General features: G+C 35.5%; 2 protein-coding genes, 4 non-coding genes and 1 pseudogene across 7 annotated transcripts; 2 read left to right on the forward strand and 5 right to left on the reverse strand.

Moving 5' to 3' along the window:
* Positions 1-2,157: 2,157 nt before the first annotated feature.
* Positions 2,158-2,258, reverse strand: LOC142513046 (small nucleolar RNA R64/Z200 family). The gene has a single exon (XR_012809013.1). It is a non-coding gene; the product is annotated as a small nucleolar RNA R64/Z200 family (small nucleolar RNA).
* A 74-nt stretch (positions 2,259-2,332) lies between these two features.
* On the reverse strand, positions 2,333-2,418 carry LOC142513045 (small nucleolar RNA U54). Its single transcript, XR_012809012.1, has one exon. It is a non-coding gene; the product is annotated as a small nucleolar RNA U54 (small nucleolar RNA).
* Positions 2,419-2,490: 72 nt separating this feature from the next.
* On the reverse strand, positions 2,491-2,567 carry LOC142512984 (small nucleolar RNA SNORD18). Its single transcript, XR_012808955.1, has one exon. It is a non-coding gene; the product is annotated as a small nucleolar RNA SNORD18 (small nucleolar RNA).
* Positions 2,568-2,662: 95 nt separating this feature from the next.
* On the reverse strand, positions 2,663-2,742 carry LOC142513044 (small nucleolar RNA Z199). Its single transcript, XR_012809011.1, has one exon. It is a non-coding gene; the product is annotated as a small nucleolar RNA Z199 (small nucleolar RNA).
* Positions 2,743-3,858: 1,116 nt separating this feature from the next.
* On the forward strand, positions 3,859-14,839 carry LOC142506019 (paired amphipathic helix protein Sin3-like 2). 2 transcript variants are annotated; one of them, XM_075619154.1, is made up of 24 exons: positions 3,859-4,171; positions 4,301-4,372; positions 5,224-5,493; positions 5,569-5,752; positions 5,837-5,935; positions 6,062-6,232; positions 6,321-6,621; positions 7,369-7,505; positions 7,757-7,832; positions 7,913-7,942; positions 8,130-8,323; positions 8,530-8,684; positions 9,022-9,149; positions 9,272-9,526; positions 9,742-10,299; positions 10,478-10,563; positions 10,792-11,421; positions 11,584-11,681; positions 11,767-11,905; positions 11,992-12,144; positions 12,246-12,409; positions 13,184-13,295; positions 14,186-14,363; positions 14,436-14,839. In XM_075619154.1, the coding sequence occupies exons 2-23, from the start codon at positions 4,305-4,307 to the stop codon at positions 14,321-14,323; spliced, it is 4,146 nt and encodes a 1,381-aa protein (XP_075475269.1). In that variant the 5' UTR covers positions 3,859-4,171; positions 4,301-4,304; the 3' UTR covers positions 14,324-14,363; positions 14,436-14,839. The 2 variants fall into 2 exon arrangements, with proteins under 2 accessions (XP_075475269.1, XP_075475270.1); XM_075619155.1 differs by having other exon boundaries at positions 14,186-14,327.
* A 728-nt stretch (positions 14,840-15,567) lies between these two features.
* Positions 15,568-16,605, reverse strand: LOC142505449 (protein transport protein SEC13 homolog B-like). The gene has a single exon (XM_075618432.1). It carries the CDS (start codon positions 16,603-16,605, stop codon positions 15,697-15,699), a length of 909 nt encoding a protein of 302 aa, XP_075474547.1. The 3' UTR covers positions 15,568-15,696.
* Positions 16,606-18,787: 2,182 nt separating this feature from the next.
* Positions 18,788-22,355, forward strand: LOC142505996 (alpha-mannosidase 2-like; annotated as a pseudogene).
* The last annotated feature ends 1,337 nt before the right edge of the window (positions 22,356-23,692 follow it).

A 23,692-nucleotide genomic window follows, 5' to 3' on the forward strand; every position in this document is an offset into this window, starting at 1 on the left:
AGGCATGCCATATGGAGAGTCAGGCAGATGGAAGATCATCCAAATTTGAATATTCGAAAATAAAAATAGCAAACATTGGTGGGAAATTTTACCTTGACTGGTCCAACATTTGGCACACCTAGGTCGCATTGGTACGCTTATACACAAGTCAAGCCTTTTCAAGTGCAAATAAGGCCCATGATTTGCACCTCCAGTGCCGACATGCGCGAGAAAAGACCTTTAAACCAATTATTTTTATACCTTCACAGAGTATAACTTAATATAAACTCACTAATACTATAATTATTTTCCTATTTTGGACATTCTCATTTACCATCTATTGATAAGACCTTTCTCGTCCAATATTCTATTCAAATGAACAACCCAATATGCCAAAATACTCTAGGTCCAACATAAAGATCTATTGTACAATCTATGTCATAATAATAATAATATCATAAATCTTAGTATTTAATAAAAATTGAGGTCTTTATATTAATTATCTTCTAATTATTTTGGTGAAGACTTATTTGAAATTATAATTATACTCATAAGTACTGTTTGATTCATGATATGAGACAAATAGTACGACGATAAGTAATATTTTTTAATAATAATATATATATAAATTATAGTTACTATAATGCTTGATTTGATTGAATAATTTGAGATAATATTATATTACTGTTTTATCTTTTTGAAAATATTAATAAAATATTTATAATATTTTTTATTAAAAGTAATATTATAATTTTAATTTAATGATTTGTTTCATGTGAGATAAATGATTTGTAAATAAACACATGATATGATGTACCAAATAAGAGATTAGATTGAATAAAAATATGGATAAATAATATAACCAAACAAACAATATTTTATTAGATAACTTTGTTGGTTATTTTTTTTATAAATAAAATAGTTGTTTTTTTTTAAATCTTCAATCCTGTCTTTATCCATATTGAACATCAATCCACTTAATAAATCATACTGAAATTCATATATATTAATATTTTTATTAAATTTTTAAATGGTCAATATATTTTATTTTCTCTTTTGCATTCCGATAATAATTAGTTTTTATTTTTTTTCCAATTAAATTAAATTTATAAAAGGGCTTGCATATCAATGAATAATTAGTTTTTATTGTTTTTTCAATTAAATTAAATTTCTAAAAGAACAAAAAAAGTACATCGTGCAAATAAAAAAATTTATTTGCATTCCACAATTCAATATATGGATTTGTTTTATTAATTCACAATAAAGAATAAAATATTCCGAAACAGAATAAAAATAAAAGATTCATATTTTTCGTGGCAATCCCACGGCTTGGTTCAGCAGCCGAACAAGATCGAACAATCATTCTTACAGAACAAAAAATTATTTTTATCAACGTAGTATGATAATTTCAATGAAAAATCTAACAATATAATAATAAAATCTCACGATTTAATTATTATAAATATAGATATACAATATTTTAGTTATATCTTTGCTATTATTATTTTGAATTATGCAAAATGTCAATTTTAAAATGTGACATTTTTAATCTTTATATTTATTTGAATAAAAAATAATATTGTAATTATGTTACTTATAATTACAAAATTATCTTACACCAGTTCATACAATATACAGATTTGACATTTTTCCTTTTAATTAATGTAAACGACCAAATAACTCGAGCATAAATTATAATTGTTTATGCTTTAATTCAAAATTATCTCACCTCGAGAACAATGTTCAAAAAGCTGAAATTCATTATTGAAAAAAAAATATTATTGAATTTTTTATGAAGAAATTTATATGGATTTTTACGGTTTGTTTCATCATACCCGTGCAGGCAGTGCCTGCACGGGCAATGAACGGCCCGGATCACTCCACATGAGTGATCCGGGCCCACCTCCATGTAAAGAAAAAAAAAAATTGGCTCGAAAAAATCCGAAGCCGTTGGATCGACCCTGCAGGCAGTGCCCGCAGGGGTAGGGTCGACCGAACCGATTTTTACCATTATAATTAATATTTTTTTGTACAATAACGTGATACCTGCCGTCAATCAATTTTATGAAAATTTATAAATTTTTTTAACAAAATATTATTATTTATTGTTAAAATTATTATTTTCTATAAAAATAATTTGAATGTTACTGTTTCAAGGGAAAAAATGAAAAATTTAGAACTCTGCTCAGAATGAGTGAAATTTCCTTCTCACTGACTTTGTTGACAAAATCTCTGAAGTCTGACATGTGAATTTTTTCCATAAATCTTCACGGCAGAAGTTCGAAAAATTCAAATAAAACAAAAAATAATAACAAAACAAAAAATATTATTCAAACAAATGCCAAATCGCGGCGGCTCTCATACTCGGAAAAAAATTTCTACTCATATTGAATATCGGCATAGCGTATATTGCCTTCAAAGGCAGGAAATCATAGAGCCACCGATAAATTTTCGAAATAAAATCGAATTATTGTTTAAAAAAAATACAATACTAATTTGGAAGAGTAAGGGGAGATCAGAGTTGGTTAGGATTTTTCAGTCACGGTTTATTCAGAAACACGGACCAAATAAAATATTCATCACATCTCCCAATTCACATAAAAAAATTTGGGACTTTTCATTCAAATAAAAGAATGATTGAACTCAAAATTACCAGAAATTAAACAGATTTGAAGATATGGTTGATCATCAGAGACTTAAATACAAAGAATCATGGAGAATTTACCGTTCATATTGTTGCAGTTTTTTTCTCATCAGATGATCTACAGTCATCAAAAAACTAAAACGAAGAAAAGTGGAGGAAGGGGAGAAAAAAAAACAAAATAATCACCAGGCTTAATCTTCGGTACCTCCGAGACGAAGCTTTCTTCTTAAATAGAAAGTCTGAGAATAGGGATTTATGATTTGAAAACCCTAATTTGAGCGGCGTGGTAGATTTGAGTGAGAAACTAGGGCAGCTGGTAGGGTATAAATAGGCCTTTATTTTATGGCCCAATGAATGTGGTTCTGAACAAGAACTAGGCCTTAAGCCCGTCATTATACTGGGCTGAAGTTCAAGTTTAGCAAGGGCTAGCCCGCTATTCTATATTTGGGTCAGGCCCATACTGTAGATTTTAGCAATTATTTAAGGGGTCCAAATTATCTTTAGGTGAAGAATATATCATTAAGGGATGCAATAATTTGTCTTTACGTATTGCAGACATGCATTGCAATAATTTGTCTTTACGTATTGCTGACATGCATTATTGAAATCATTAAATTAAATAGATAATTTTTTTAAAAAGTAATTATTTATTGAACGGTGTTTAACGATCTACTCGCCAAACTAAGGAATAAATCATGCCCAAGAATCATGAAATTAAAAAATAGTGATATATGATGATTTGCATGCAAATATATTAAGGCAAAAACTCGTGTGAGACGGTCTCACGGGTCGTATTTTGTGAGACGGATCTCTTATTTGGATCATCAATGAAAAAATATTACTTTTTTATGCTAAGAGTATTACTTTTTAAATATTGTTACTTTTTTATGCTATGATGAGATGTAACAATAAACTAAGAAGACAAAATTAAATAGTTTATTTACTTATTATTCAAATAATAGGAATTTTTGCATTTGCGTAAAAATATATAAAAATGCAAGAATAGTTTCCTCCCAAATTTCTCATAGTATTTACATTTTTATTGTGTAATAAATATATTTTAAAATCATGTTTATTTTTAGTTTGGAAGGTGTGAAAAGATTTGAAAAATTAATAAACCCTAATTAAATAAACTTGGGCCCTTAAATAAGAAGTTAGCCCAAACATTTGAAAATCCACAAAGCCAAGAAGAAACCTCAGTTCCTCCACTCTTAAAATATAAAACATCTGGTTTCTTCATATTAAAACACAGTTCGTATAAAACTTGGCAAAAATATTTTCACGTCGCTTCCTTTTCATTAACCTTTTCGTATGGTTTCTTCTCGTGCTCGGTGCTCCAGTTTATGTTGTTCCTCCTACGTTAAAGAGAGAGAGAACTCGAAGATAACGGGAAAGAGAGGAGGAGGAATAATCAAGAAGCGGTTTCTTGATTTGAACTGTTATTTGATCCGGACAATTTAACTGGTTTCTTTAATTTTTTGGTTTGTTAGATTAGATCTGTGCGCTTTTGTCATCTTTTTCCTCTCATCGAAGGGAAGGGAGTCTAAGGTCAGTGTTTTACTGGAGGGATATGTTTATTTGCACTCTTTGATCCTGGTTTCCATTTTCCACCTCAGTTATTCCTGACGTGGAGGTGAAATTTCCTTTACACCTTGTGTTTTCTGTGTTTTTTTACAGACAGATGAAGCGATTGAGAGATGAGGTGTATGTGAACCCGCGCCCATTTGGCCCGTCTTCTCGGGCAGAATCGTAAGTTTTTTCTTTTTCATCGGTTCGTAAATATTTTGAATTGCTCGTTTTTTTTCGTTACTTTTTTTGTGAATTACGTCTAATTCTTGTCTTTATTATGTGGGATTCTTCGTTCTGAGGTTTTGCTCAAATTTTTACGTGTGGGAAGACTGTCGATTTGTGTCATGACTGAGATTTGAAGTGAATTTGGTTTTAAAAAAATTGATCGGAATTATTAGGTTTCAGGATTTTGATCTGGTCGCATTCTTGGTAGCAGTAATAAAAAGAAACGGGAAAGAAAGAAGGATTGGGTTAAGATTTGGTTTTGTCAAGGGTTGCTAGATGTTGAGGGTAGGTAGGCTGTAATAGGGATAAAAATTGAATCTTTGTAAATACCATTATTGGTAAGTTCTTAGTTTGCATGGGTTGATATTTTGTTTCCCTTTTCGAGTCTCTGGCCGTTACTGATTTGTTTGTTTTGCGTAGCGGCTTAGTCTATTAATTGTGTTTTTGGTTGCATTCAAAGATTCTATTGATGGGGCTTCGTTACAAATGCCGACAAATCCTAGGTTTTAAATGTTGATAGTGTTATAACTGTGAACGGATAATAAGTTTTTATGGGACAGAACAGAGAGAACCAGGATTCATAATTGTTAATTGTGTTTTGGCTGCATTCCTACAATGTTACACGAATGATAGTAGCACAGCAGGAAAATGTCGGCAGTGTTAAAATTGTGAAATGATAAGATATTTTTAATGAACACAACGGAGAAATCCAAGATGCTTTATTGTTTTCTTAATTATGCCATAAATTGTTTCCCTCATTGTGGATGATCTTAACTTAAAGTTTTACCTTTTCTTCTGTGATATAGGTATGGGCCTCCACATGCTTCTATTGGCGTAGTAGGTGGAGGCGGAGGAGGAGGCGGCGGCGGCGGCAGCGGAGTCATCGGAATTGGTGGTGGTGGTGGTGCCGTTACTGTAGGTGATGGTAGTACTATGGGAGTTGCTTCTGGTAGCACACAAAAACTTACCACCAACGATGCATTAACCTATCTGAAGGAAGTTAAGGATATGTTCCAAGATCAGAGGGAAAAATATGATAGGTTCCTTGATGTTATGAAGGATTTCAAGGCTCAAAGGTAGATGGATCTTCCTTAAATCTGCTCGATTATGTAGTTTAGAATCCTAATGATATTGAGCTCATTGTTATGCAGAATTGATACTGCTGGTGTTATAGCTCGGGTGAAGGAATTGTTCAACGGGCATCCAAATCTGATTCTTGGGTTTAACACCTTCTTGCCTAAGGGTTACGAAATTACACTCACCGATGAGGAAGAGGCTCCACCAAAAAGGACAGTTGAATTTGAAGAGGCCATTAGTTTTGTTAATAAGATTAAGGTTAAATTTCTAATTACTCTTGTGATGATTACTGTTATAGATTTTGTTTCTAATTATTTTTTTTTTTTGCATTTTTTTCCACAGAAACGTTTTCAAAATGATGACCATGTTTATAAGTCTTTCCTAGACATTTTGAATATGTACCGAAAAGAGCACAAGGGTATCACTGAGGTCTACCAAGAGGTATGTGTTTTAATTGTGACAGAGTTGGTTGAAATGATATAAACTGATAAATTTATGTTCATTTGTGCGACAACTTTTATCGTTCAGGTGTTCATGACAATTAAGGTGTAATAAATGCCCTTGCAGGTTGCAGCTCTTTTTAATGACCAACCAGATCTCCTTGACGAGTTCACTAGATTTCTTCCAGATTCTTCTGCTACTGCATCTGCTCCACATGCATCTTTTGGCCGTCCCTTTCACCGTTATGACGAGAGGAGCTCTGCCATGCCCGCAATGAGACATTCTCTCATGGATAAGGTCTCGTTTTTTGACATGTATTTTTGCAATACTGCCGTCTTCTTTTACACTCGGTGCCAACTGAAAATTATGCCCCACAAACTTCCAGCAACGACCACAACGGGATCGGATCATTAGCCCCCATGGAGAACGTGATCTTAGTGTTGAGCGTCCAGATATGGGTGATGAAAAGACAGTTGTGAAGTTGCATAAGGATCAGAAGAAGCACATAGACAAGGAGAACAAGGATAAAAGAAATCGGGATCAAGAAGACAGAGACCCTGAAAATGAAAACAATGGAGACATCAGCATGCAGCGGCTCTCTGACAAAAGGAAATCTGCTAAGAAAGTTGGAGATTTTGGAGGAAACTCAAATCTCGCATCCTATGATGACAAAGATGCATTGAAAAGTGAGTTATCAAATCCCCTGTTTTTATTTTATTTATTGAAAGTTTGTTTTTGTTTGATTTCATATGAACAATGGTCATCATAGGACAATCTCTCTGTCAAAAGAATTGGTGATACTACTGAATATTAGTACATCAAGTGATAATTGAGTGTGATGCACGACATGCTTAGCAGTAAATTTTTTCAAGAATCAAGAATAAAAGGGAAATTCAAGTTAAAGAGGGAACTAGTTAAAGAAAGCGAATAAATCTTCCTCTATGATTTGTCTTTTTGCACTGTATTTCTGTTAACAATACATCTTAGCATTTTCAACATAACAAGAAACAAAACTTTTCAACATTTAACACGCATTTTGTTTTCTATAATATTTTAGGAAATATTAGGAAATAGTTTAGGAGATAAAAAGATTGTTTCGTATTATTTTCTTAGGAAACAGTTTTTATTGTGCATATCGAATCATGTAATATTTTGTTTGGTAAACATTAGTGTTATATTTGAGTTGATATTTGTGTAAACGAGTAGATATTTTAAAATTTTAAATTATATTATTTTTTTAAAAATATAATATAAGAGTAGAGAACTTTTGGTGAGTGGTGAAGATATAAACCAAGTGTAAGGGTTATGTTGGAAAGTATACAAACTATTATATATATTTTTGGTACAAAGATTTAAAAGGTGATGACTTGTGTTTTTGTTTTGGGAAATGAAACATGAATCTAACTTGGCATAACTTTGTTTGATTTTTCCAGGTATGTACAGTCAAGAGTTCACTTTCTGTGAAAAAGTTAAAGAGAGGCTTGGCAGCGAAGATGATTACCAGGCATTCCTGAAATGTCTTCACATTTACAGCACAGAAATCATTACAAGGAAGGAGTTGCAGGGTTTGGTATGCAATCTATGACCACATTTCACAATTACGCAGATTTTGGATATCAGAGTTTAGAGATCGCATCACTTGCTTAATTAGTTGTTTTTTTTCAGAGGTTCTCTTATCTACTCCCCTAATTTTCTCTATATCCTACTTTCATAAGTGCTTTATAAAAGTTCTTAACACTTCCGATGTCCTCTCCGCCCCTTAAATTTGTTTGGAATGTGTGAATATATTACTCTGTCCGGCTCTTACATATGTGCTTTCAGGTTGCTGATTTACTTGGAAAATTTCCTGACCTTATGGAGGGATTTAATGAATTTTTCGAACAGTGCGAGAGAATTGGTAATTGTCGAACTTCACTTGGGTTGATTTGTATTATTTATTGAATAATTGTATGTTCTTATTGGTAGTGTGTTTTGCAGATGGATTTCTTGCTGGTGTTATGAGCAAAAGTATGCATTTCCTTCCACCATATATTATTGTTTAGAGCATTTATATATCTGTCTGTGCTTCTGCTTAAGTGGAATATACGACCTCCCCTTCCTGACTTGCATGACAAAAAGTCTCTGGACTATAAGCAGCCATTCAGTATTCAGTTTATGGTTGTATAGTTTAGCAATGGAGCTTTATTTGTTCCAGAAACATTATGGACCGAAGGAAATTCCTCAAAAGCCTTGAAAATAGAGGACAAAGAGAAAGAACAAAGGCGTGAAGTGGAAAGCGGGAAAGAGAAGGAAAGATACAATCTAAAATACTGGGGAAAGTCCATTCAAGAACTTGACCTTTCTGATTGTCGAAGTTGTTCTCCCAGTTATAGGCTTCTTCCTGACGATGTAAGAATATTGATTTACTTATAATCTTATCTTCTGGTTATTATATATATATATATATATATATATATATATATATTTATAGTTTTGCTATGTTGTCCACCAATCGTACCTATCTTTGTGTCTATCAATGCGACACTCACTTGTTGATGTAATGAAACATATTAAAGTTCATGAAACTATTTTTTGTCTAAAAAATTTCTTTGCAGTATCCGATAGCTTTAGCTAGTCAGAGGTCAGAGCTTGGTGCACTAGTTTTAAACGATCATTGGGTGTCTGTGACCTCTGGTAGCGAGGATTACTCCTTTAAACACATGCGCAGAAACCAGTATGAAGAAAGCCTGTTTAGGTGCGAAGATGATAGGTAATATACATTCTCAATATCTTGTTTTCTCTCATATTGGACAGTAATCCCTATTGTCAACGGAAAATGGAAAATATCTCTGTTTTATCGATAAACTTTGATTCCTTTGTGAAACTATTTCTTTATTGGTCTCTTATGCTGATGGATATCTTGTCGGTTCATGAAAGGAACGAACTTTTGCATTATCGTGCCATGTTTACATTTTATAAATTGAATTGTAGATTTTGATTTTGTGGTCTTCTCCATTTACCTATTTCTTAGAGTTTTCCTCTGGATATGTCTAAGAATTTTGCTGATATCAGATTTGACATTTGGGGTTTGTTTCTTGATGTTTCAGATTTGAGCTTGACATGTTGTTGGAGTCGGTCAGTTCAACTGCCAAGCGTGCAGAGGAACTTTTGAATGGCATTAATAATAATTCAATTGGTTCAGATGGTCCCATACGTGTTGAGGACCATTTCACAGGTCTGCATTGTAGACTCTCGGATTTGAACTGATGTTGAAAATTGTTCACGTGTTCTTTTGTTTACCTGAAAATGGATATGTATATTGCTGCTGAGTTGTGTTCTATTGCTTGTTTCGTGCAGCACTGAATTTAAGATGTATTGAACGCCTATATGGTGACCATGGTCTTGATGTGATGGATATTTTGCGTAGAAATCCATCTCTTTCGTTGTCGGTAATCCTGACCCGCCTCAAGCAGAAGCAGGAGGAGTGGACGAAGTGCCGTTCAGATTTTAATAAAGTTTGGGCTGAGATATATTCTAAAAACCATTACAAATCTCTTGATCACCGCAGTTTCTATTTCAAGCAACAAGATTCAAAGAACTTGGGCACAAAATGTAAGCGAACGGGGTTTACAATCTATTGTAGCTGTCTCTGAATCTTGCGCGTGCCTCATCTTTTAGAATATTTTTTGATATCCTCTTGGTGTTCTGATCCTGTCTTCTGCATGAAATACACATCAGATATCATGGAAAATTAATACGGTTAACCTGGTGTCGCTTTCAATTTGTGATCCGATCCTCATTTTTCCTTTTATGCTTTTAACTGACAGCATTAGTGGCTGAAATCAAAGAAATCAAGGAGAAGAGACAGAAAGAAGATGATCTGCTACTTAGTGTTGCCGCTGGAAATAGGCACTCTATCATTCCAGACCTTGAATTTGATTATGCTGATTCTGAAATTCATGAAGATGTCTATAAAATTATTAAGTACTCGTGCGAAGAGATCTGCTCCACAAAAGAGCTATTCAATAAAGTTTTGAGATTCTGGACCACTTTTCTTGAGCCGATGCTAGGTATTCACTCCCGCCCTCTTGGTTCTGATGTTAATGAAGACGATGGTGTCTCTAAGCGTCGAAGCATGAAAAATACCTGGACAAACACTGTAGAAAGTGAAGGAAGTCCAAATGCCGATGGTACTGCCACAACCTTGAAGCAACCGAAGCCTATCTGCAATGGTAGTCCTTCTACTTCAACACACAGAGTGAATTTCAGCAGGACCGGTGTCTCAAATGTCGATTCCCTTGCAAAAGAGGGACTACCTGTGGTTTCTGGTGAAAGACTGACAAATCCTGATGTAGCTGTCACATTTGGATCAGATGCTAATCATGGTATTGTGCTTAAATGATAAAACTTCTGTTTTTACTAATAATTTGGTGTCTGTACTATTTTTCTGGTAGCTAATTGTTGATGCCATTGTTGGTCTTAACCTCCACATCTTTTGTAATTACACTGTATGCCTTTTTGCTTTATTACTGTTATTAATTAAGATTTATTTTGAAATACAAGGTCGCTCTGCAAATTCTTTGCAAACACATAATGATCCAATTGAGGAAGACAATATCCCCAAGCCTAATGCAGAAGATACACCATATGTGAGTTTCTTGACATGTCAGAACTCTTTAAGTTGAACAAGAATAGTTCATTTATTTTACTCTGTATTTTTTTTCTTTGTTACTCCATGTTCTTGTTCTTGCTTCATTGTTTTTTCCAAATTTTAAGGCACCACGATTTTTGTGTCTAAATTTCGGAGAAGGATGTGTCTAGTAGTTCATCTTGGCTTGTCTTTTCTGTTTTGACTGGACATGTTCATGCCTCCATAGGTACAACTGGGTGGGGAGACATCAAGATTGAATCAACTGACAAATGGGGTGTCCACAAAGGGCACCAGACTTGTTAGTTATAATGAGGATTCTGTTGACCCTGGTAAAAATGAGAAAGAAGAGGGAGAGCTGTCTCCAAATGGTGATTTTGAAGACAATTTTGACGCCTATCAGGATGGTTGCTCACAAGCCTTGCCTGATAAAAATCATGGCAATGACAGGGCCCAAGGTCAAACAGGCCATCATGAAGAAATTTGCCCAGATGCTGCCGGTGAAAATGATGCTGACGCTGATGATGAGGACAGTGAGAATGTTTCTGAGACAGGAGAAGATGTTTCAGGTAGTGAGTCCGCTGCTGATGAGTGTTCACGAGAAGAGCACGAGGAAGAGGATGATGGGGAACCTGATGACATTGATGGCAAAGTGGAGAGTGAAGGTGAGGCGGAGAATACTAGCGAAGCTCACTATATTGGAGGTGATGGTGCATCTGTGTCACAGTCTGAACATTTCTTGCGGAGTTGTAAGCCTTTGTCAAAGCGTGTTGCTTGGCCATCGGTGGGTGAGGAGAAAAAGGATCGACGGATCTTTTATGGAAATGACACCTTTTATGTGCTTTTCAGGCTGCATGAGGTACAGTTAAAGCCTTTTCTGTTTGGTTTATCTTGTTACAATTGAAATTCTCTCGGAAATCTCTTCGCCCCTTGTATGTTATATCTATTTAACCAATATAACATATATGTTGATTAATGGGTCACGTTTTGATTATTTGACTTTTCTATTCTTTGCTTCCAGACATTGTATGAAAGAATATTATCAGCTAAGGTGAATTCACTATCTGGCGAATCCAAATGGAGAAACACGAAGGATGCGAGTATTGATCCCTACTCGAGGTTGTTTAGTAGCAGCGTATTTTAGTTTTTGAAAGACTTGGAAGATATGTTGCTTTGTATTGATACCTCTTAAATTCAAATGCAGGTTCATGAGTGCGTTGTTTAGGTTACTCGATGGGTCCTCTGATAATACTAAATTTGAAGATGATTGTCGATCACTGATTGGAAACCAGTCATATGTGCTCTTTACCTTGGATAAGTTGATATATAAGTTGGTCAAACAGGTATTCTCATTAAATTTTGGTTTACCTTCTTTGCAATTGAGTTCAAATTTCACAGTTTGCTTTTGGATACTGTGTTCCTTCTGCAGCTCCAAACTGTTTCGAGTGATGAAGTGGATATCAAGCTGCTTCAATTGTATGAATATGAGAAATCTAGGAAGCCAGAGAAGTACGTCGATTCAGTTTATTATGAAAATGTCCGAATTTTTTTGCACGATGAGAATGTATACAGGCTTGAATGTGTATGTTTCCTCGCACTTTGTATCAAGTTACTTTTATTCATATGGTTTCGAGGTTTCTGAAAATTTTGCTTGGATGCTTAGCTGTTATCTTTCTGTTGTAGTCATCAAATCCTACCCGTTTATCTATACAACTGATGGATGATGGAAGTGAGAAGTCTGAAGTCATCGCTGTCTCAGTGGATCCTAGTTTTTCAACTTATCTCCGTAATGATTATCTTTCTGTTGATCGAGGAAAAAAGGAATCATCTGCGATTATGCTGAAGAGGTATTGATATGAGTTCCAATTCCAAGTCACGCGACTTGAACGATAGTGGTGCTTCTTTTTATAGAAATCAATAAGAATTTGTATGTTGACACTGATATTATTTTACTAAACTTGAGAGAAAATACATTCAGGAAGAGGGTCATGGGACACGTCTGCTGTAATGTGGACCTATGTTAATCACTTATCTTTTGATATTTTGTTTCCTAAAACTTTATAACATGAAATTACAACATTGTCAGCGTAAACTCGATCAGAAGACATCACCTATAACGTAACAAGTTTTGGGTCTATTTTCTCAGTTTGGAAGACGTATGTACGTTAGACGAAAATAAACTTGAAACCAACGTCACATTTGAATTAGTCCGTCACTTAACAGATTTAATGCATTTATTCATGGAAGTTTAAATGGCAGTTATGACCATAAATTGTAGTTTTAAATTTGGAAGGATTTTTTTACCTCAGAAGGAGTAGTTTGATAATAATATCTCTCTACTGACTTTTGGAACAAATTTTGGGGTGTCGTACTAGGAAACTTGACTAGTTAAACGGCATCCTGATGCTATTGCCAATCCCTGGATTTAGTTTTATTATGGGGCTTGATTGATGTGGGTAAAAAAGGAAGGGATGCTACGCGTCGATTTTGTTACTATTATTATGGTTATTACCGTTAGTCTGATCAATTAGAGGAGAAATTACAAAATATATACAGAGATCAAGTTTGGAACTATTGGGAATTATGTAATTTAATACAAGACCTGCTTGTTTGGTGTGCAGGAATATGCGCAAGTATGCCAATCTTGAAGAATCTACCGCTCTATTTATGGCCACAGGAAAAGTTTTGATCATGAATGGGTTGGAATGTAAGATGTCAGCGGCCTCGTCGAAGGTCTGTTTCTCATCAATCTAGTTTAGGCACAGATTCAATGTATCACATGTGCACCCCCACCCCCTCCTGCCTTTTCACAAGGCTTTCCTACCATTTATTTTAATGTAATTTAGGAATCTTTTCCAGTTCAGTATATTCCGTGATGCTTTTTACCTTGTTAGTTATATTGTTTCACTTTGTCTAGAATCGACATAGTTATATTTATTTAAGGTAAAATCGAATTCCTTTTCGGATGTGGAATCTTCAATTTATTAGTTTCGTGGAGGATAAACATTCTCTTTTCTCAACTTTTGGTTGGTTACAAGGACGCTCGTTTAGCTTTAAACTGGTTGCTCCATGATGTTTTTTGTTCTGCGGTAAACTTCTATTTTTCCATGATGGAAAATGATATGCTAGGATAAGATTTGAATTCAGATTTTGATAAATCATTGAAAGCATGTTTATGTCTTATTAGGATTTAGGAATTATATCCAAGATATTTTCTAGCACACTAAAAAATATGATGATCATAATCTAAACTAAGAGATTGACGAGACATATTATCTCTGGGGCATTTATCACTTGTGTGCGAGACATTTATTATCTCTGGGGCATTTATCACTTGTGTGTAGACATTCGTTTTTGAAGTAAGTTTAAATTGAATTGTGTTACTTTGTTCACTATCTTTCTTCCATTCAAATTTCACCCGTTTCAACAATATGCTGTTACAAAAAATTCTTTACTCAAATATCAGTACCTGTCTGGGTCTTGGACTTGGTGACTTCAGATTATTTTCGAGCAAAGCAATCAATTCTTAGATTAAACGTGGTTCACTAAATCTTGTTTAATATCTGATGGTCCATTTATTTGTGGGTATTTCTTCTACATCTAATCACATATCACGCTTTCAGATCTTTTACGTCCTTGACACCGAGGACTTCTTTATTCGTTTGGGACGCAGAAGGAAAAACACACCGGCAGGAACATATTCCCTGAAGAACCAGCAACGGGTGAAACGGTTTCACCAATATCTGGCAGCCTCTATATGAATTTGTCAGTCCTTTTTCCAAGGCCGTTATATACAAGCATGTAAGCGGTTTTCCTTCCTTTTAAACTACAAGTCTAAGCTAAAATAACATCATATCTCGTTCTCTTTTGTAGAGTTCTTAGGTGCGCAGTCTGCCCTTGGAAGGCATTTATCCAGCCATTTTTATCCATTCACTTCTCAACAAATCAAATAACCTTTATAGTTTCGAGTTGCTCGGGATCATGCTATTACCTTGTAGGCGCAAGTCAATGGTACATTCGCCATCTCTGTACATATATTATGTCAAGCGTTGTTAAGTTAGAGTCCTGTTTTTATTTTATTTTGCCGGGGTTCAGCGGGGCCAAAAGATGTTTGTTGTTCTGTCTAGATAATGAAGTTTTCTTGCAGCTATGTTCTGCTAGATTATGTAGCGAATACCGATTGGGTGAGGTGAAATGGTATAGCAGAATCTCTTATGTTAAGATCTTTAATAACATGTTTTTATTGATCATGTATGTGTGTAGATTTCACAGTTCAATTCCTGCTTATGTCTGAAACATTCTTGTTTCAGAGAATTTTACCCCTTCAGCCTTTCTATGTTTTTTTTCCCTTCTTTTTTTGAGTTGACCGGTTCTATGTTTTATTTGTTTGTTGTGAGCTTATTAGTAAGGACGGTTTTTTTTAACTAAATGAGGTAATCTTTTTTTGGATGTAACATTGTTTCAGAGGGGCTGCTTTGTACACAGATCTCCCTTAGCAGGCCTTTAGCTTCTACACCTCTATTCTAGGTTTCAAATTATATATCTATGTATATTTTTATTCATAACATATGAGGGTGCATATCATTTTTTTCGTTTATTTAAAAGATATGGCATTTAAAGTAGATAACAGTTTGGAAAAATAGAACAAATTATTGTGTCCTTTTTAATAATTTTCCCATTTCGTGCTCTTCTGCGCAAGTATTATATTCAATCTAATTTCTTTTGATTTCACAAACTATTATATAATGGTTTTAATATATTAAATTATTTTTTTAGATTTGATATGTTACAAAAAATAGTAAAAAAATTAAGGGAGTCAGCACGTTCTAACATTATATTCGATATATTTTTACCCTATCTGTATAGAAATGTTTTCTATTTATAAAACAAAACCACGTGTTTTTGTTGTATTTTCCCATTCATCTTCGTGCACATTGTGAAATGTATTCTCGAAAAACGCTAAATTAAATCAGAAAAAAATGTTCAACGCATACAGACAAAAAGATTGAACAAGAAGTTATGGTATATTAAAAACTTTGGAAAATAAAATGGTCATCGACAAAATCCAGAAGCGTAGATCGACAAGCAAATGAGACACTCTAATTCCCTTTTAACAACTTAAAAAACCTGTATTCTATTGATCAACTGTGGTGACCTCTTGCCACTCTCCGTCAACGGCTTCTTTCCACAGTGTAACATTGTTGTCCCCAGCTGCCACGGCCAACAAGTTCCCAGTCAGAGACCACGAAACCCTCCAAACCGGTGCCTTGAAGTCTTTTAATACTTTACCCTCCCATTGATCACCTTCCTTTGCCACAGTCCAAATGACAACCTTTCCGTCCTGAGAAGCACTCGCTATTGTGGACTTTGGAAGCCCCAAATTTGGTGCCCATGCGACGTCTCTCACCCAATCTGAGTGCATTTGCAGAGCCGGGAAACAGTCCATTTTCCAGTTACCGCTGTATAGTTTCCACACTTTCACAGTATTATCACAGCCACCAGAAGCCAGCTTCTGAACAGGATCCAGCAGTCCCGATCCAACTAATGCACCAGGGGCCATTGAAGGAGCCCAACAAACAGCAGTCACCCCCACAGGGTGGGCTTGGTCTATTCTCGTAGTTTCCCAACTACCATCTGATTGAGCTGTGTAGACACAAATATTACCATCGGAGGAACCACATGCCAAGCAGAGTCCAAGCTCGTGGGGCGCCCAAGCAATGGAATTGATAGATGATTTGTGGTCCATGAAGACATGAGACTGAAACCAATCATTCTGATTACCTTCCTTCCAGATGATGATTTTACCGTCATAAGAACAGGAAGCTAGAATCGAACCAAACTTGGGGTGTGCCCAAGAAACCTGCCAGACGGGCCCTTGATGCCCGCTCAAGGTAGCCATATGTTGAGATGTCGAGTTATTGCTGATACCAATTATCTTAATAGTGGCATCAGATGATGCTGTTGCCACACGTTTCCCATAGTAATCCATGGAAACATCATGAACAACATCATTATGACCTGTTTCTATCTTCTGTGCAGGCATTTTGTTGACAGCCTATTCTCAGTTTCTTGAATCTGTGCTCACTGTGCAATCAACTCCTGTAATGTTCATATTAAAAAGCCATTGATTAGAGGGAAAAAAACTCCTTGTCATTCGAATTCATATGATATCTTTTTCCAGCAAAGCTATTTGTAAACATTAAGCACATCTCCCGACCATCACAAAACAAGATAGGAACTAAAATGTTACAATGAAATCTAACATATTGGAGAAATAACAAGCAAAGCAAATGTGAAAGACAAGACCTTGAATTATAAGTCAAGGATCTGCTTAATTAATTTTCCGGGAAAACGAACTTGTATAGAAAAATACATAAGAAATTTAAATTTGAATATATTTTCATTTCAGGTCGACTCTACTTCCTCCACTGGTCCAACCCACCCGAAGGCGCGCATAATTTCAATTGGTAAAAACTGAGCCAATGAGCTCTCCGCTATACATCAAACTCAATTTAGCTAAATTAGGTCCCGTTGTTCTTAAATCAGCAATCTATTGACGTGATTTCGCTGATTTCGACAATCACAACGATAACTTCAATTCTCTCGCAAAAATTAATATAATTTATTTTAATCTAATGGTTAAAATTAACCACACACTCACAAGCCCTTCTTTAGATAATTCCCAAATTATGGTTATAAAATTAAAACTTTCGTCAGAAGGCATCACTCCAAACCATAAAAAATGTAAACGGAAGCAAAAGGGCAGTGATGATTAATCATGAACTACGCAGATCTAATATTTTCTCGCCGATCCCAGAAATACGAAATCGAAAAAGAACGAAAAGGACTAGCACGCCTGTGCATAAAAATCGAAGAAAAATAGAGGACATGGTCAGCGGATGGAAAAAGGGTTTCATCACCTGAGACAAAGAGAGGGCTTGCACGAATCGAAATGGGTCGGATCTGAGGGCCGTTTCGGGTCTAAGAGACAAGCTGAGGAAATCCAACAGGAAACGTCACGAATCTGGACGCAGTGGCGGGCTGCGATCTTATACTCCACGATTACATAGTAATGCCGTGTTTGGCTGCATTTCTATTTTGTACGCCAAACCAGTCTTCAATTGCATTTGTATTAATTTATTTATGGAAACCGCCAATTTTGGTTTTAATTCTTTCCCATTTTGGTTTTCTATATTAGACTAATTTCTGTATATTTCATTTTTTATAGTTTTAATTATTATTTTTTATACTAAAAATGTCATATAAAAATCATGTAAATGTCGCATCAATACATTTAAAATTTTATAAAAATCATAAGATGACAAAATTGAAATTTGACGACATAGATAATCAAAACTGCATAACAAATTTTTTTATTAAAAAATAGTTTTCTTATTAATAAAGATTCGTGAGACCGTTTCACAAAAGATCTACTTATATCTAGGCAAAATTTTGTGTGAGACGGTCTCACGGATCGTATTTTGTGAGACAGATCTCTTATTTGGGTCATCCGTGAAAAAATATTACTTTTTATGTTAAGAATACTACTCTTTATTGTGAATATCGGTAGGATTGACCCGTATCACAGATAAAGATTCATGAGATCGTCTCACAAAAGACCTACTCAGATATCTGTTACCATTTACCAAACTTGATTCAAATAATATGATCACAACAAAATTTTTTAATTAATGAAGTGTTTTGAAATAAGTAGACAAATAAGAAAATCTTTGTAAATTTTTTCAAAGATAAATTAGCGTTATATAAATAAAATATATTTAAAAATTTAAAGGAATGGAAAAGTATTTTGATCCATATTATTTATAAAATTTAACATCTGTGGTACCGCATACACACGATCATCCTGGATGGAAGCTCACTGTTGAGGAGTATTACGATCGGCAGTCGAGGCACATTCTCGATACTACAGTTTAAACGCTTTTTAAGGTTAAAACAGCTCGTCTTAACTGATAAACCGGCATTATTGTATGTTGTGATTGGGTCTGATATGGTTTCTGTACTGTTAACTTCTTATAAAAGCTATAGCTTTTGGAACTGAGGAAAATCCGTGTCAACTTTTCTTGCTGTTAAGAGAGGTTATGTACTGCTCGTTTTTTAGTTTGATGAGCAGAATTATAGGATGAAATAATCATGAAACTTGAGGGTTTTGAGGTTTAAAATGTAATAATTTACTGATGGAAGTTGTAAACTTGTAGGATAATCGGATGAAGTTTATATGGGAAGAGATGCCTTACTTAGAAAGATGGTGGAGAGATGCTTCAGATGCTAAAAGAGAATCCTTCATCAATTTAGTGAGGAATGGACAGCTAGAAATTGTCGGAGGTGGATGTGTGATGAATGATTAGGTAATACTCCCTTTTTTTTTTCTGTGATACGTAGGAGTTTCAGTTACTTCTCATTCTCTTGTCATACTGCATGTTTTTGCACTTCGTTTCGTGTACTTTATGACTTGAGCTTTCTCTATATGGGGATTTGTAATACTTTGATGTTTCATGCTTCTAATTTATGATGCTCGTTGAATTGTAAAAACATTTATTTGCTGTGTTTATACAATATCATGGCTACATTTTTCCTGGATTCTCAGGGAGCTTGTTCTCTCAAAGTCTAGAAATTCCTAAAAGGAACTGGCGTGGCACGAGAATTTGGAGTTTGTATGGCGGCAGAGTTGGAATGCTGAAGAAACAACTGATATTTTTGTTCACATGATGCACTTCTATTCTTATGATATTGGGCCGGAACCTGCTGTTTGTTGTCAATTTGACTTTGCTCGAATGCGTGGTTTTGTCTATGAGCGTTGCCCCTGGGGAAAACGCCCGTGGAGACTGACCGGGAAAATGCCAAGGAGATGGCACTTAAATTATTGGATCAGTATAGAAAGAAATCAACTCTTTACCGTACAAACACGCTCCTTGTTCCCCTTGGTGATGATTTCCGCTACATCAGTATTGATGAGGCTGAAGCTCAATTCAGGAATTATGAAATGTTATTTGATTATATTAATATGATCCTAGCTTGAATGCGGAGGCAAAATTTGGTACTTTGGATGACTATTTCAGCAGCCTGCTAAGTGAGGCTAATCGAATAAATTATTCACACTGACGAAATTGGCTCTGGTGAGACCGGAGGCTTTCCTTCTCTTTCAGGAGATTTCTTCACCTACGCAGATAGGAAAAATGATTATTGGGGTGGCTATTATGTCTCCAGGCCTTTCTTCAAGGCTGTTGAGTGTTGACCGAATACTGGAGTAAACACTTCGCAGAGCAGAAATGATGATGGCTTTTCTTTTGGGATATTGCCAGCGAGTACAATGTGAAAAATTACCTACTGGGTTTTCGTATAAGCTGACAGCTGCTAGACGGAACTTGGCTCTGTTTCAGCATCATGATGGAATGACTGGTACGGCTAAGGACCATGTGGTTGAAGACTACGGGACACGGATGCATCTGGGTTTACAAGACCTACACATTTTTATGTCCAAGGCTACTGAAATTCTGTTCGGAATCCGCCATGAAAAGAATGATCAAAACCCAGCTCACTTTGAGCCTGCACAAACAAGATCTAAATATGATGCACAACCTGTGCATAGAGCAATCGGTGCTCATGAAGGAACTCCGCAGACTGATGTCATTTTTAACCCACTGGAGCAAATAACAAATGAGGTTGTGATGGTGGTTGTGGAAAAACCTGATGCTACAGTTTTGGACTCAAACTGGACGTATGTCAAGAGTCAGATCTCTCCTGAACTGCATCACGATACTAACAGGATATTTACGGCAAGGCATCGTCTTTACTGGAAAGCTTATGTCCCTGCCATGGGGTTACAGACATATTATATATATTGCCAACGGATTTGTGGGATGTGAGAAGGCCAAACCAGCAAGGGTTAGAATTTTCACTTTACACAAGCAGCTATCTTGCCCCACTCCATATGCCTGTAGTGATTTAGAAAGTGACTTAGTTGAAATCAGCAATCAACATCAGACCCTCTTCTTTAATGCGAGCTACGGTCAGCTGCAGAAAATAAGTCGTGAGGATGGTCACCTAACTGTTATTGATGAAGAACTAGGTATGTACTCTAGCACCGGGAGTGGAGCCTACCTCTTTAAACCAAATGGTAATGCTGAGCCTATCTGCCTTGCTGGTGGACAGATGGTGGTTTCAGAAGGGCATTTGGTGCAGGAAGTTTTTTCTTCTCCAAGGACATCGGGGGATAAATCCCCCAGTATCCCATAGTACCCGTGTATATAATTGTGAAAATTCATAACAGGTATTTGTTATTGAGAAAGATTATCATGTTGAACTTACTGGGCATGAGTTTGATGATAAGGAACTGATAGCTAGATATAAGACAAATGTTGATAACAATAGAATCTTTTACTCTGATCTCAACGGATTTCAAATGAGTCGTAGGGAAACTTATGACAAGATACCTTTGCAAGGAAATTACTATCCAATGCCCTCTCTTGCATTCATGGTAAGCTCAAATGGAGAACGCTTCTCTGTTCATACTAGGCAATCCTTGGGTGTGGGTAGCTTAGAAAATGGGTGGTTGGAGATCATGCTTGATTGTCGACTGGTTAGAGAGATGATGACCGTGGTCTGGGCCAAGGAGTGATGGATAATCGTCCCATGAATGTTCTTTTCCACATCCTCCTGGAGTCCAACACATCTTTATCTGCAAATCCCACCTTGAATCCTCGTCCCTTGAATCCTCTTCTATCTCATCTGGTTGGTGCACACTTGAACTGCCCATTACAAATATTTATCGCGAAAAAAGCTGAAGCAATATCTGCGCAGCCACCCCCTAGATCCTCTTCTCCCTTGGTGGCTTCCGTGCCGTGTGAGTTGCATATTGTGAATTTTAAGGTTCCCCAGCCTTCAAAATTCTCTCAACAGCCCCTTGAAGAGCCCAATTTGTGCTTGTTTTGCAGAGGCGGCACTGGGATTCTTCATATTATCGGAAAGGGAGGTCACGGTTTTCATCTATAGCCGATGAGCCAATCTATCGACATGTTCAACGGTTTTACAGTTTCGAATGCAAAATCCACTTCTCTGAATCTTTAACATGAAAACACCGATATACTTGGCTACAGCGAGCAATTTGGAAGTGGTGCACAGGAAGGACACGTCATTATCTCTCCCATGGAAATACAGGCTTATAAGTTGCACTTAAGGCCTCAACAATAAAGGCATTGTAGAAACTTTCAAAATTAAATCTTTCACAAGGAACATGGTTTATTCATTATTGGGAATTTCTGGGATTGCTTCATGCTCCTTGACTGGATTGAAAAACCTTGCCCCTGCAGAACGTTACTCATGCTGCGACAACAAAGAACTAAAGCTGGAATCTAGGTGCGCACAACCTTCGGAAGAGCTGTACATTTAGATGATACCCTCACAACTGGTGTACGCCTTCGGGTATATTTCAGCTCTTATCTTGATGGAAAAGTCGACAAATTTCGTGATGGACTAATTGTTCTCACAGAGATGATGCCAAGGCTCTTGCCAAATGAACCGAATGTAATCTGTGTAATTTCATTGATAAACTTGATTATTGATAATGAAGCCTCTACAATCATGACAGTCATACCATGTTATACAAGAATTCGTGAAACTATTATTTATTTTGGCCACATGCACACATGATTCAAGTTGAAAGCTCAAGTTATGGGAAATCAACTGCGACATTTCCAGTTTAATTGATTGATTGATCGATCACTCTCATTAGAGTAGCAAGGATGGAGTCAATCGGGAGTGATTCAAATAAGGGGCGGCGAACACAGAGGCAGGAGATGTAAATCTTTTCCATACAAGTAGACGTGCAATTTGCTGAATATTGAAGGTCAATCTCAGTTCAAAGATCTGCAGATGGTTATGCAAATATATCTAATTAGCCTCTTTCCAGATAGTTTCGGAATCATTTCATATACACCTTGTTCCCATGTGTGATGCGATGGTTACCAATTGAATATTTGATTAGTGCAAGTCATTTTGATATCTGGTTTGCATTATTATTCTTCAGGTTCCTTCCATCCCATGTGAGCATGTCTAATGTTTTCACTTCAATTTCTATAAATTTTTCATTCTTTCTCATGGGTTTGTCCATCCATCGAACGTTACTTATTATATATACATAACAATTAATTTTATTACAACTTCAATATTTTAAGGATTAGTTTGATGTCATCATCTTGGGATTAAATATTTTATCAATTTATAATGAAAACTTCAATTAGGTTTTAAGGAAGAGTACGTCTATTGTGAGACGGTCACACAAATCTTTATCTGTGAGACGAGTCAACCGTACCGATATTCACAATAAAAAGTAATACTCTTAGCATAAAAAATAATACTTTTTCATGGATGACCCAAATAAGATATTCGTCTCACAAAATACGACATGTGAGACAGTCTCACACAAAGTTTTTGCTTTTAAGGAATTAGAAATTGTGTCCAAAATATGAAAATCCTTTCGTTCAAACCAAAAAAAAATAATAATAATTTATGTCAATTATTGATAGTTACATGGAGACACTTAATTAACCATCGGTAATATAAATTTAAATGGCCTCGAAAACATCATTTTGAAGCCATTACACATATTAATGTATGACATTTAATTTATGAATATTACAACATCACTTATAGTTATTTATTACTGCTTAATCTCGGAGGGGGAAAAGGACAAGAAAGGGGTACAATTATTGAGCTAAATAAATAAATAGGACTTTTTGGTAACCGAAGCTGCTGCCCACGAGGGAACAGGTAAAAATGGATACCTATCTTCTTCATTATTTGTAATGGGAATCCAATGAGATACATGTTAGTTCAAATCAAATGCACAACCAAGATCTGGATATTTCACAAATTTTTTTTAAAAATTTTATGAGATTATTTTAATATCGTTTTAAAATATATCTTGAAAACAAATTTCTTGCATCATAAGATGTGATAATAAATCAAAAGATAAAAATAACATAATATTCTTTTTAACTCAGATAATATCGATTTGTTGATGATATATTATGTGGGAAAGACTTGTTCTATATAGAATGATATTACATATTGATCAATATGAAGGATTTTAGTTGGGCAGCCTCGCCCTATTG

The sequence above is a fragment of the Primulina tabacum genome, chromosome 10, assembly GCF_025594145.1.
Source record: "Primulina tabacum isolate GXHZ01 chromosome 10, ASM2559414v2, whole genome shotgun sequence".
In the NCBI taxonomy this organism is placed as follows: domain Eukaryota; kingdom Viridiplantae; phylum Streptophyta; class Magnoliopsida; order Lamiales; family Gesneriaceae; genus Primulina; species Primulina tabacum.